Source organism: Pelecanus crispus, chromosome 2, assembly GCF_030463565.1.
Source record: "Pelecanus crispus isolate bPelCri1 chromosome 2, bPelCri1.pri, whole genome shotgun sequence".
In the NCBI taxonomy this organism is placed as follows: Eukaryota; Metazoa; Chordata; class Aves; order Pelecaniformes; family Pelecanidae; genus Pelecanus; species Pelecanus crispus.
The window spans coordinates 118,008,060-118,020,923 of NC_134644.1; the positions used below are offsets into that span (position 1 = coordinate 118,008,060).

At 41.9% G+C, this 12,864-nt stretch overlaps 1 protein-coding gene across 1 annotated transcript in view; it reads right to left on the reverse strand.

Annotated features, from left to right (window-relative positions):
* Window positions 1-206: 206 nt before the first annotated feature.
* The window catches only part of MTCL1 (microtubule crosslinking factor 1), a 105,354-nt gene continuing 92,696 nt past the window's right edge, over window positions 207-12,864 (reverse strand). The window contains exons 12-15 of the mRNA XM_075705050.1: window positions 9,638-9,943; window positions 6,777-6,808; window positions 3,800-5,360; window positions 207-245 (exon numbers count right to left, since the gene is read on the reverse strand). Coding sequence (XP_075561165.1) covers window positions 207-245; window positions 3,800-5,360; window positions 6,777-6,808; window positions 9,638-9,943 — 1,938 coding nt within the window. The remainder of the gene's footprint in view (window positions 246-3,799; window positions 5,361-6,776; window positions 6,809-9,637; window positions 9,944-12,864) is intronic.

Genomic DNA, 12,864 nt, shown 5'->3' on the forward strand with positions numbered 1-12,864 from the left:
GCAGGAGACAGCAGATGGGCTCCTATCCTGAGCGCTTCCTGACCGTCGCATGTGAAGGACCCCCACAGGGATGTCGGGTGCGTGCCGATACCTCTGGAGCTGTGGTCATTTATTTCCCTTCGTTAACCCACACGTTCAAAAAGGACTGCTTTCGGAAAGCTCTGGAAACAAGGTAGAAAGGACTTACAGCAGTGAGGCAGGCAGGGTTAGAGTCCCCAGGGGGCAGTTAATAAGACAGTTTGGTTCTGGACAGAACAGACAGAAAAGAAAAAGAAAGCAAGTAGGTTGGAAAGAACTGTTTTAATCAACTATTGTTTTAAAGCGAAGATTTCATGTCAGCAAGGAAGAAGTCTCCAGATGTTACTATCCATTCAGATCATGTTACCGCTGTTATCACAGGGAAACTAATAATCAAAAATAAAAGATAAGCCACTAGCAGAAAAAGATTTAGAAAGCAAGGAAGCAGACAAACCAACCCTTTACAATCCTAGCACAGTCTCAGAAGTGGACATAGCATTAAACAAACCAAACATTTCTACTCAGCAGAGAAATACATCTGTTATCCTTTGCCAACCCTGATTAAGACTAGGGAAAAACCCACATTACCATGAAAGAGGAGTAAAGCTATATTTTTTTCCCCTTGTTTGATTTCAAGAGAGAATTTCTGATTAGGAAATCTTTAACAAATGAAAATGTGACTTGGTATTTTATAATGCTTATGTTTCTCATGCTTAAGTTGCTCAGGTTCCATGAAAGCCCTTTGCCTCACCCTTCTCCCTTGTTCCTATTTAACAGCAACACAGGATGGGAGACTCAAACTAAAGCAATGCACTTTAATTCTGACAACATCTTCCCTTCTTTTTAACATTCCCCCTCAAATGCTGAACGGTTCAGTGGCAAGTGTGTGGCAATTGCTCTGCCCCAATGAGTGGAGGCTGCAACAGCTGCCCTCTCCTCCATGGGTCCATGTGGACGGTCCTTTCCCAGTGCTGTCTCCAGAAATGGGTCTGACCCTGAGTCCAGGACTGATGTGTAACCTCCATGATTCACAGCCTTGCTAGTCACAGAAGAAAAATATTCATACTGCTCTTATGTTGTTAGTTAGGTAATGCTAATCTGCATTTTTAATAGTAATATTTCTAAATCCCATGATATGCAAGTAAGATAGTGGTTTAGTGAACTTGCAGGATAAGATACTACTAGGCTGCACTGGGTGGATACCAATTTGCTTGTAAGCAGCTCTGGGCAAGTTAGAAAATACAGAGTTATTACTACTATGTATGCGTATACACTCACAAGCACACATAAGTATGTATGTAAATATATAAATATATATGGACTAGATTTCATATTTGCAGCAGGAATATAAAACAAAAGTATGTAACTAAACCACTCAGAAGCTCAAATTAAAGAAAAACCACCAACAGGTGCTCCATGCAAGTCTAAAAGTCATTAATATACCATGCCATGACTGCAGAAACAAGAAGGCGTTTGGTGGTAAGAAGGTCACTTGTCTTGGCCAGAAACCAACAGGTGAGGGGGAAGCAGAGCAGGGATCTGCAGGAGGGTGGTGGGGGCAGAGCTGACATGACGCTGGCCCAAGCACAGCCTGCCTCCTCCAAGATCATCATTCGCCGAACTGCCGCATCTGGCTTTGTACAGTATGTGCTAAGTGGAATTTGTACAAAGTGTAATTTGTGTGGTCAGTGTAATCCATAAATAACCCAAGGCATCTGCAGAGTCTAAACTTATTTGTGGTTTTGTTTTCAGCAGAGAACCCATGCTCCATTAAATACATCTTGTAGAGCATCACCTCACCTAGGAAAAGCTAAGCTCATTGTGTGAACGCCCACCACCTTCCTTTTCAAAGCATTTTCCTGAGAAATGACAGGACCACCCAAAGATCATAACCTGTGCATCTAGACAACAGTCATAATAAATGAGTAAGAGTTACAAAGAAAAACAAGTCTTAGCTCTGAGCCTCGGAACTCAAAAAAATTAGGCAAAAGATACTGAGAATTCACAAAGAGGAGCAATTTTCTGCCAGGTTGATGCTCAATGGGTTTTTGCTAAACAAAATGCCCTCCATGCATCAAACTCAGGTACTGACGCTAGTTGTATTTTGCCAGCAGCAATCTGTGATGATGTGGGAGGACATCTGTTTACTTAAAATCTGCTGAGGCATTTAAAAGTTGGAGGAAGAGATAAAGAGTTTCCCAGGATGCCTTGAAGGCAAAGCTGAGTTGAACCTGTAAGAGTGCAACACACTTTCTAATAAGGACTGGTAGTGCACTCCCAGTATTTCTAACTAAGGACAAAACACAGAGATAGCTAGAAAGAGTCAAAGAGGCTGCTTTCCGCTTTTATTCACTCTGGGGTTTGTGCACAAAGCCCACTTTCATTCACTGTTATTTGTGATGTGCATGTGGTTTCTTTTTTATATGTGCAAACTTCCCTATTTATATATGTTTAAACTGCATGTAGGGAATATATCCTCAGCTTTGGATGCTCTGTTAGGCAAAAAAAGATCACGTCCTCTGAGCAGTACCTACAAAAGAGGAACCGATTGTCCACTGAGAACCACCAGCTAGTGCAAGGCAAAGTGCAGACCAAAAATTTCAGCACTCAGGTTCCCACAAATCCTTCAAGCCAAATGTTGACTTAGAAAATGGGGTTTGAACCTTCCCTTGAGGTTATCTGAGGCAGGAGTGGTAGGAGTGAGCCTAACAAGGCCAAGGTGGGATGTCTGGGGTATGTAGGCGTCAAGGAGGACCAGCTGCCCTGCAGCTGGGGCCCACCAAAACGCCAAGATGCTAAAGGGACAGAGAGGATGAGGGGCTCCTGCCCTGGGGAGTATCATCAACCATCAGGGCAGATGCCATTTCAGTGCTGTACCAGAAAGACACATGTGCTGGGCATAGTTCAGCTTCTCCAGGCCTCCTCAGGGCAACAGTCTTATGTGCACAAAGGTTCACCCGAAACAGGAGGCTTAGACACTGACAACTGAAAGCTTTTGTCCATCATTACACCCTCTTTTTTGTCGATTGCTATAGCACAGTACTGTACCTGAGAATCTGACCCCCAGTACTTGGGCATGCCTGCTGAGACAGATGATGACTGTTACACTGTTGACAGCAAAATATCAATAAAGAGTTCTTAAACACTAAGTATGTATGTGCTTAGACTAGTTGATTATCTTTTTTTTTTTTCTTTTCCTCTTTTTTGTGAGGCCGCAACAGTCAGTACCAAATGTCATGCCATTTAGTCACATTCACAGACCGAAGCCAAACTTAATCAGATACATCCAGAAAAGGTATGCTGAAGGCCCTGAAGTTTTGGTTCAGGGTATTGTAGAGGCTATTTTTCACACAAACTTGTTAACACCCATTCTTACGTAGGAGAAAGAGTCTACCTTTCCACCCAGCATAAAAGAGAAATTTACTCAAACCTAGAGTCCCTAGAGCATCTGTAACGTGTTGTGTGTTTTGTGACAGAAAACCTTTATCCCAGTTATTCAGGGGAGAACATTTTTATCCTGTAAAGGCATTTTTATCCTGTAAAGGATAAAGCTCTTCTGATGCTTTCAAGCCTGATAAACTGTCAGGATAGAAACTCAATTCTTTAACGAGTTCTTCAGTGACTAATCCAATGGTTTCATGACTGGGACTCGCTGGTGGTACCATGACAGGACTAGGATATTCATTGTAAATACTCACTAGGACTGCAAGAGATCTCATAATGCATTTGTTCAAAGAAGAGTGCATTTAGCTATAGGAGGAAAAACAAACAAACTCATTACCTCTATGGACCCTGGATCTACTTTGACAATTTCTCCTGTGCTGTTGTCATTGCTAAGATTTGGTGGGCTGTGTGAAGGTAGCCTTCTCTCTTCCTTTAAGGCATGCTCCAAAAGTTTCTTATTCAAGATCCTGGCAGCATTTTCTGTAAGTGTATACCCTGGAGGAGCAGATAAGTCCTGCCTGATACTTGTCACCTCAGTCCCTTCTTCCTTTTGTGTCTCTGTCCCCAACCGGAGAGGACTGGGTGATCTGCCACGGGCATTTGTACATGGCTCCTGCACTGGGCCCAGTTCTGGTCTGGGTTCTGCTGACCTGGACCGGCTGCTAGACCTGGGGCATTTTTGGAAGGTCTCATGAAAGATGGGGCTATGGTCAATAATGTTGAACAAACTGGAGAGGCCATCGTTGATGGTGGTGTGGACAGGACTCTCCCTTGTAGTAGTTGATCTGGCCCAAGCGGACTCACTGAATCCTTTCTGAGGTGTGCCAGGCAAGGTCCGGTTATTCGGCTGCTCTGATTTGGGAAGGATTTTTCTTTGCAGCTTTGGAGAGCCATATTTGGGGGAGCAGCATGTGCGTTCAAACTTAGCCTGGACCTTTTCAATGACGGGGGTCACTTGCCTGCTTCTTAGGCTTCTGGATGGTGAAGAGACAGGCGTGGACCCCCCCTTTGGTGTCAGACACTTGTGTGGACTGCTGGTGATACTGCGCAGGGTTTCCGTCTGCAAGCCAACACTGATCGTCTGGGTGGTCTGCGTCCCTGTCGTTCTCATACCATTGGTTTGACATGCAGTGTCCTTAAACTGAGGCTCTGTTGAATTAGAGTTAGAGCGTATTGCGTTTCGGACAGAGAAAGCGACCTCCTTCATGTCATCACTCATGTTTTTGGACATCTCCAAGCTGTGCAAGGGTGAGGCAAAGCCCACAGTAGTGCAAATAGGACGTTCAATGGGATGAAGACCACTCTCCAGAAAATCCTTATGATGTTTGGCCAGGTCACAAGACCATCTTCCAAACATATCCGAGGAAGCACCTTTTGTCTCAGCAACATTCCCCATAGCTTTGGTCACAGAAAACAGGAAGTCCGGCTCAACCTGGTTTTTCCCTTCGCTGCCAGCTATCACTGAGTTATCAAACCTACGGACAACCGGTGGGCTGTGAAAGACACGAACTCCCATTTTTTCAGTTACACCGTGACTCCTTGTTGTCTGCTTCTGGCAGTGCTCCGGGCTGGTCATGGTGTTAGTTGTCATAGTGACACTGGTGGTGAGGTACCATGATGATGCCTGGAAGGGATCTGAAGCAGGATCATTCCCGGCTTTCCCAATTTCTGTCCTTTCTGCCCAGCCTTCAGCAGGCTTCTCAGTGGCCCCACCATGGTTCCTAGTGGTACTGTAATCCCAATTTTTGTTGAACTCCTCAATGTATTTCAGATCATCAGGAGACAGGGGAGGGGTTATGTCATCTTTGCTGCTCGATGAAGGCAAGGTTTTTTCTGGTAGAAATGGAGAAATATCCATCAGGCGCTGAAATTCTGACATGGAGGAAACGGACATCGCCCTGGAGAGGGTAACATGAGAGTGTCACTGATAGGCTTGGAAACTAGCACAGAACAACTTATTTTCAGCAGCAGACTAACTCAGGAAACCTGACTTTCACTATCTGCTTATGTATGAAAACACTTTAGCCCTCTCTTTCATTCAAGTTCCCTTTTATTATTATTTTTAAAATAGCTGTGACACACAAGCATTCCTGATGTGTCGTTAAAAGTACCAAATGGTTTATTAATGGCTCTTAATTTACTGCTTTCTCATCGATTACTGCTTGGCAAATGTCTGAAATGTGGAGCAGTAGGATGCATTTCAGAAATATACCATTCACAGAAAAAGAGTCTCTGCGACAATATGAGGCGCACTTTTCAAAGTAAGTGTGGAGTATTTCTGACTAGCTGGAAATCAGCAAGTCCACCTCTGCTCCTGAGATTGCCCAGGCTGCACAGCAGCTGTGTAGCAATGTGGGACATCCAGCCTAGATGCTGTTACATTGAACTGGCTTGGTGAGTTGAGCTCATGCTATAATTCAACCAAAGGGAATCACTATATGATAATGCTGGATTCTTGGCTTTCCCACACTTTGCTATTTCGTACAAATCACGAGAATTCAGCTGAGTTGTCCTACTGCTTCACTTTAAGAAAAATCAAACAACAAAAGAAGCTTTCTGAATGGGACTACTTAAAAATGCAAATGAGTGTAGTTATCAGAGTTGGCTCAATGAAGTAATGCAAGTTGGGTGAGGATTCAGCAGTCAGTGGGTTTTATATATCAGTGATCCAGAGGATACAGTAAAATCACATGGTGAGTTGTTAATCAAGAACACCAGCTGCAGTTAGAGTGCATCTACATTAGGGAATTAGGTGAGATCAGGAGTGCGGTTTTGAAGTGGATCTCCTATTCGGATGCTCTGGTTTGCATAAGGGGGTGATCTCAGAGAGCATGGGCTGGGTTCCTTTGGGATGAAAGTGAGCTGGAAGATGCTCTCCAGAAGCACAACTAATGTACTCTAGGGTTAGGTGGGGATTCAGCCCATGGGATCAGACCAGAACTAGTCCAAAGCAAAATACCCATGGCATGCAGGGGCATGTCAGGCCCTCAGCACCAACTGTTTTCCTCTATATATTGATGTCTACAGGTCTGCACTACTTCCTAAGGTAGGCGTAGCCTTCAGCGTAAGCTGCAGCTTCATGCATGTTCATACAGTTTGATCTTTGTGCACCACAGCTGAATGTGGCCCAAGTTAATCAGAGTAGAACAGAAGCATATTGAGACAAATTAATCCCTGGGTAAATCCATTAATCTGGCTTGCAGGCTGCTCAGGAGGCAGCACAGCTATGCCTCAGCTCTGTGGTTTGGGTGCCAGAGAGCTATAGCTCTGGCAGCTGAATACTTGCTGGTTTTTTCCCTGTAAGTTTTACTCACCTTTGAAGATTTCCTTTGTGTGTTTCTTCTTCCTGAAGAAAACCAGAAACAAACAGCATAAGTTATTTCTGAACCTGTTGGTGGCATTAGCTTGTGGGTGTTCTGTCATTCACTTCCAGTTAGTTCCACCAGATCTGTTTGTCTCTAAAAAGTGGCTGATTTTCCCTCTGATAAGGAATCTTAAATTGCCAGTGGGAATATCCTTCCCTTTGTACTTGGGTAGCAGAATGGGCAATTCTATCAGGACAACAGACTGCACAGGGAAAGCCTGTACACCAAATCTCTGACAGCCTTGAACTTTTATAGTCCCGTGCAATCACAAATGGAAGTAAACTGCAAATGGCTTTTTTCCACATGTACAATATATTGGTTTGGACCATATATTTGTGAGTGAATTTGTTCTGCGGAGTTAATCTGCTTCATGCCAGAGACCTAGCTGTGCTAGAATAAGAGATAAACTGGGGTCCTTTGACATAAGACTTCATTATATGTTCTCTAGGAACCAACAAATGGCACCAGTTGAAACTCATTAAGCTAGCTATATTAAATGTGTGGGAAGACTATTACTTGTTTCATAGGGGGAATACCTACAGCTTGCTAACAGCATTAAGATGTTTTTATGGCAATTATTTCCCTGTGACAATTCCCATCATGAGTTGGTTTTTTTAATAGATACTTCTGAAGCAATTGCTTTACAGTTATTATTTTCACTATTTGCTTATATTTCTAATAATATATAGGGAATACAAAACATGATCAAGAAAAAAAGAGTATTAGTACCTGTTATTTTTATTCGACCCCATGAAATCAAGGACATTACCAACATAGAAGTGTATTTCAAATTATGACTATTAAAAAAGAGCACCGCTTAACTCATCAGATACCTTTCTGGTATTTATCGAGAGTCATGGGAAAAATAGGAATAAACTGATCCTCCTTTCATTCACTCTGGTGTAAGTCTGGAATGATGTTGGTGGCTTCAGTGGAGTTACTACAGAGTAAATCTGATCTAACTAAATGGAGAATCAGGCTGAAGGTTGGATTGGCTTCTACTACAGTTAGTACAACAAAGAAAATACAGTGGAGAGGAACAGTCACAGGCTGCAGTTGCTTCTCTGCATCCTCAGTTAAGCTATTCATTAAACTCCAATCAGTCTCGCCTGAGCAAACCCTCTGAGGGGAAATGACTTTGCGCAGGTTTCACTAAAACATGCTTTGAAGGAAAGAAGCTATGCAAATATCACCGAGGACCAAATTTTGCTGCCAATGCTTTTGTTAATGGTGGTAAAATCTGAAAAACAGAAAAGGGAAGAGAGATCTCTCTTCTTAAATATCAGACTGAATTTGAAGGAAAGAAAACAGAAATCAAAATTAAACACAAAACATAGATCCTTGACACTGGTACCAACATTCTTCACTGAGCACTTGAACATGTATGAAATAAAAGCTAAGAAATAATAAATATGGGATCCCACACCACCAGGCGCACATTTATGGCGCTGAGGGAGGAAAATCTAACTGTAACACACAGGTACCTACAGCTACTTAAGATGTAAGAAGGGTGGTCACATTTCTTGCCTCTCTTAATCTTCTTTTCTCTTCTTCCTCTCAAAGAACTTGGTTTCCCAATCCTTTAGCTAAGTAACAACACATCTCAAAGGAATGCTTGCGTCAAATTTTTACAGTCGCACATGTTCAAGTCAAGGCACACCAGTGAACCTGGTCCTGCAGGGAGCTTGAGATCTGACCTGTTGACAAACTCTTTTCCAGAGTGGTCAAATTTTCAAGCCAGAGTACACAGATACATCTTTGACTGGCAAGCTTCTGCTTCCCTATTCGCTATAATATCAACACCCAACCAGTATTTATGTGCTCAGAGCACAAGCCGAATATCTAACCCATGTGCACAAATCTGAATTTTCAGGCAAGAAGAAAGCACTTGAAACTTGCATCAAGCAACATGCTGCCTGCTTGATAATTTTAACTTCTGGCAGCTTCCAAATGCCTCCTGCTCTATAACAGCCACTAACATTCAAGGAACAATAGAAAATAAAGGAGGTATTAGTGTTTTGACGTTGTAATGTGGTTTTAATTTCACAGGAACCATTAAAGTGTGTAGTTGTGGTTAGTGTGAACATTCTCAGTGCTGCTAATATAATATGCTGGTTCACAGACTACTTTGTACCAGCATAGGGGGACGGGGACCCCAGATTTCAGTCAGCAACAACATAAACAGAACTGTGAAGACCTGGAACCAGTGAAAGTAAGCCTGCGGTGGTGCAGATTTTAGCAGGACACAGACTACCCTCACTATGGCCCAATGGTATCTCTTAGTGCTGCATTTTACATCGTTATAGCTTTTTGGTGTAGTCTGAGGGTAGGTACTTTGCTGATGAATAACAACTTTTTTTTAATATTTCATCTCACTTACTCATGCTAATCTATTTAGAAGGCAACCACAACGGAACAACCAGAAGTGCCTCTCTACAGCACTTACTGCTTTACTAACAAAATATAGCCCATGTTTCTTCATATAATATGTATCTACTTAAAGCTGAAAGAGATTTAAGACCTTCTAAACCAATATATTGTGTCAAGTATAGTTATCATACATAATATGAATGGCCACAAGGTGTGGTAATCTTTGGGACCTTTAGGCTGGCTCCCAGTTTCTCAGGTGATTGACACTGGTCTAATCAGCTCATAACAAGGAAGGAAATCTCATCCACACCAAATTCACTCCTGGGTAACTGTAAGCAGTGCTCATAACACAATATCTCACTTCCCACAGAATGGATGCTGTACCAATTCTGACATAAGAGACAATATGCAGGCTTGGTGAAAAGTAGAAGAGCACATACTTCCGTTAATCCGGTCAAGAATTTCTCCCGCTCCAGCTGCCGAGACCGGTGCTCATCAGACTCATCGGGTGAATCGAGAGACAGCGACTCCAGAAAGAGGTTTTCCGTGGCGCTGCACCGATCGCTCTCCTTCAGCTTAGACAGTGACCGATCGTCAAACTGAATGGCATCTGAATCAGAGTAGGATCTTGAACCCATCAAACGAGGCACATGAAGGTTCCCCTGGGTCGTAAATGAACGAAGGTTACTCTCCTTCTGGTCACACAGAAAGCCACCTCCTCTTCGTGGGCTCACTTCTTTCTGAAGCTGGAAACAAGGCAAATTAAAATGAACAGCAATTACTTATGTAGCATATGGCATTCTGCAGAACTCATCCTCCCCAAGGAGCGAGGCACCCGTGCCTTGGGGAGGCTGAGCTCACTGCCTGGCTCCAGGGTCGTTGGCTTTGCTGCACTGGTCCTTCCGCAAAGGGAGATGTCTCTAGGACTTTGATGCTATTACTCATAGGATCCTGTATGATTAAATGTGTATATGTCTAGTTTTGCTTGTTTACATATATATGTATACGTACATACACACTCTGTGTATATACACACAAAAAAATGCATCTGCCTGTAATCTGATTTTTAAAGAAACAAATCAACACTGACTGTTATTTAAAAGCAATCTTGATATTCTAAAGCAATAGATGTCGAAGCTCAAGGAAGGGTGAGTGACTTGGATTCTCATCAAAACAAACACATTTTTCTTCCGGTCAGCAATACAAAGGTTGCACTTTTATGTACATCACTTATTTCCAGAGGTGGAAAATTCCACTTAACAAAAGACAAAAGCTTTGTTTTAAAGACTGTCTAGCTCTAATGCATGGCTAGAAAGTTGACTATATGTACATAAGAGCATCGTCAAAGGGATGAATTAGGCATGCAAAGCATGTTTGAAGAAAATGCATATTTATAGAAGGGCCATCAAAACTATTAACTCTACACTTTGCAAAAGCTGGGTGAAGAGAGGGTGAACCACTAGCGAAATTGAAACTACTTCCAATCTTAAAATTAGATTATGTGATCAGCTCTTCCTTTAATTTTAAATACAACAGCACAGATGAAGTAAGTGATATTTTCAAACATGATGAATGACAGCAGGAATCTGATAAGTAACTCTGATGTTTTGCTAGAGCAGCCTGCTAAGGTTAGTGGCAATAACCTGCAAATGCAAGCCATTCCCTAGGACGCTGGAGACTGAGGACCTACAAAACTTATTATTTTAATCTTGTTGTATGTGTGTGGAAAAATAAACAGACATCATATGGCCTAATGTAGATCAAAACATTTTAGGTCTCAAATGACTACATTTGCACTTGGGCTGAAGTCAGTGAGATTTTTGCTTGATTCAGGTCTACAAAAAGGTGAATGCATCTTCAGTGTTTTGCTCATGATATAATAAATCTGAAACAGTTTTATTAGAAGGAGCTAATTTAAGGTATCCTGTAAAGGTAGGGGCCAGAAGGTATATCTCAAGAGATCCTGTAGTCCATTCCCCAGCATATGGGGCAAGACCCAAAGCAAGGAGAAATGGTAATTGCAGGTTTTCTGTATACACAGTTCCAATTGCAAGCCCTTCTAGATTTTCAGAGATCTTATAAGGATAATGATCTGGGAACCTTTATGAGAAAACAGCACAGTTTACTGGCTCACTCTCTGAATCTCAGACAGCTGACAGGAGAATTAAAGTGAGAAATACTGGCCTAACTTTTCAAGAAAGACTAATGATTTTGAGTCCCCGTGTGTTTATACCTTTAAACACACAACATTTCATACAGGTGATTTTGTGGGTTTAAATATTTGTCAGTGCACTCTGTGTACAGTTAGCTTTAGGAGCACAACGGAGAGGGATTCTCTAACGGAAAACAAAGTGACAGTGCACTTGAAAAGAAAAAAAACAACTTGGAGCTCTGAAAAAAAGTAGGCCATCATGTTTTTTATATGTGAGCGGTATTCCCATAACCATCAAGAGTAAAGTATTTAATGTATTTTATACATTGATGTGAACTTCCTCCTTATCATACATGTATTATTCAGGAGCTGTGTGAAAGCAGACAGGCATAAAGAATTAGTATGAAATTTGGCACACACGCTTCTGCTATCTCTTAGACTCTGTTTTTTAAACACACACACACTGGTGTAGTCTCCTCATCCTCTATGTATTGCCATACATGGAATACACACAGAAAAACCCTGGGGAGAAGGACTTCAGAGATATACTAATTGTTTCCATATAAAGCAGGGCATGGCTGCAATCTGAGAGGATATTCAACTAAAAGCCTGCAAATATTTGGAAGCTTCCTGTCACACAGGGAAATGTTTGATTATAAGCAAAGATGGAGTTATGAAGTTTTGCAGGCAGGTAGCCAAGATTTCAAATACTATTTCTGAACATCTAGTCCTCTGAAATTAGCTTGATACAATATTTTTTATTTCCCTTATTTATTGCTAATTTTGTGTACAACTCTGTTATACAGTAAATATATAGCTGAAGTATAGAGGTTTCAGAATAGTAACAAAAGAAATCAGCTCCAGGACTAGTTAAGAGCTATTTTGTAGGCTCTCTCAAGATGACACTGAGAGGTTATGTCAAGTTTAAAGAGAATTAAAGGCTAGGTAACATTAATAGGGATTTCTCTGTCTCTTCCTTCAGTGTGCCCCATTCCCAGGGAACAGAAAAAGCAGTCTTTAACCAGGTTAAGTCCTTCAAGCTATTGAGCATACACTGCAGAGATAATATTGAAAAGATACAGTTCATAGGGACAGCAGCATAAACATCCAAAGAGGTACCAGTGACTCTCCAAAGAAAAGTTTGTGTCCACACCCTTAGTATATTGGGAAATTTTCTGAGGGTTATTTAATTCCCATTTTGCATGAAGGATCCACAGGAGGCAGTTTGGTCACTGAAACTCAGCAGTTAGAAACCAGCGCAGTGAAAGCATGGAGAACTCGGCATCTTCTGCCGCTGAACCCTGGGAACCAGGTGAGTTGGATGGAGAGCTCTGCTACAAGCCTTCCTGGCTCATATGCATTGGTTGGTTTATCTTAGGAGATGTACTATTGGTCTGCATTATAAGACATTGTAAGGGCTAGCTCAACAAGCTGCATGAAGTATACACAAAACCCCTCAGATAAACGGGAGATTAAAAAATCCAGAATATAGCTTATTGATATTTTTAAATTAAG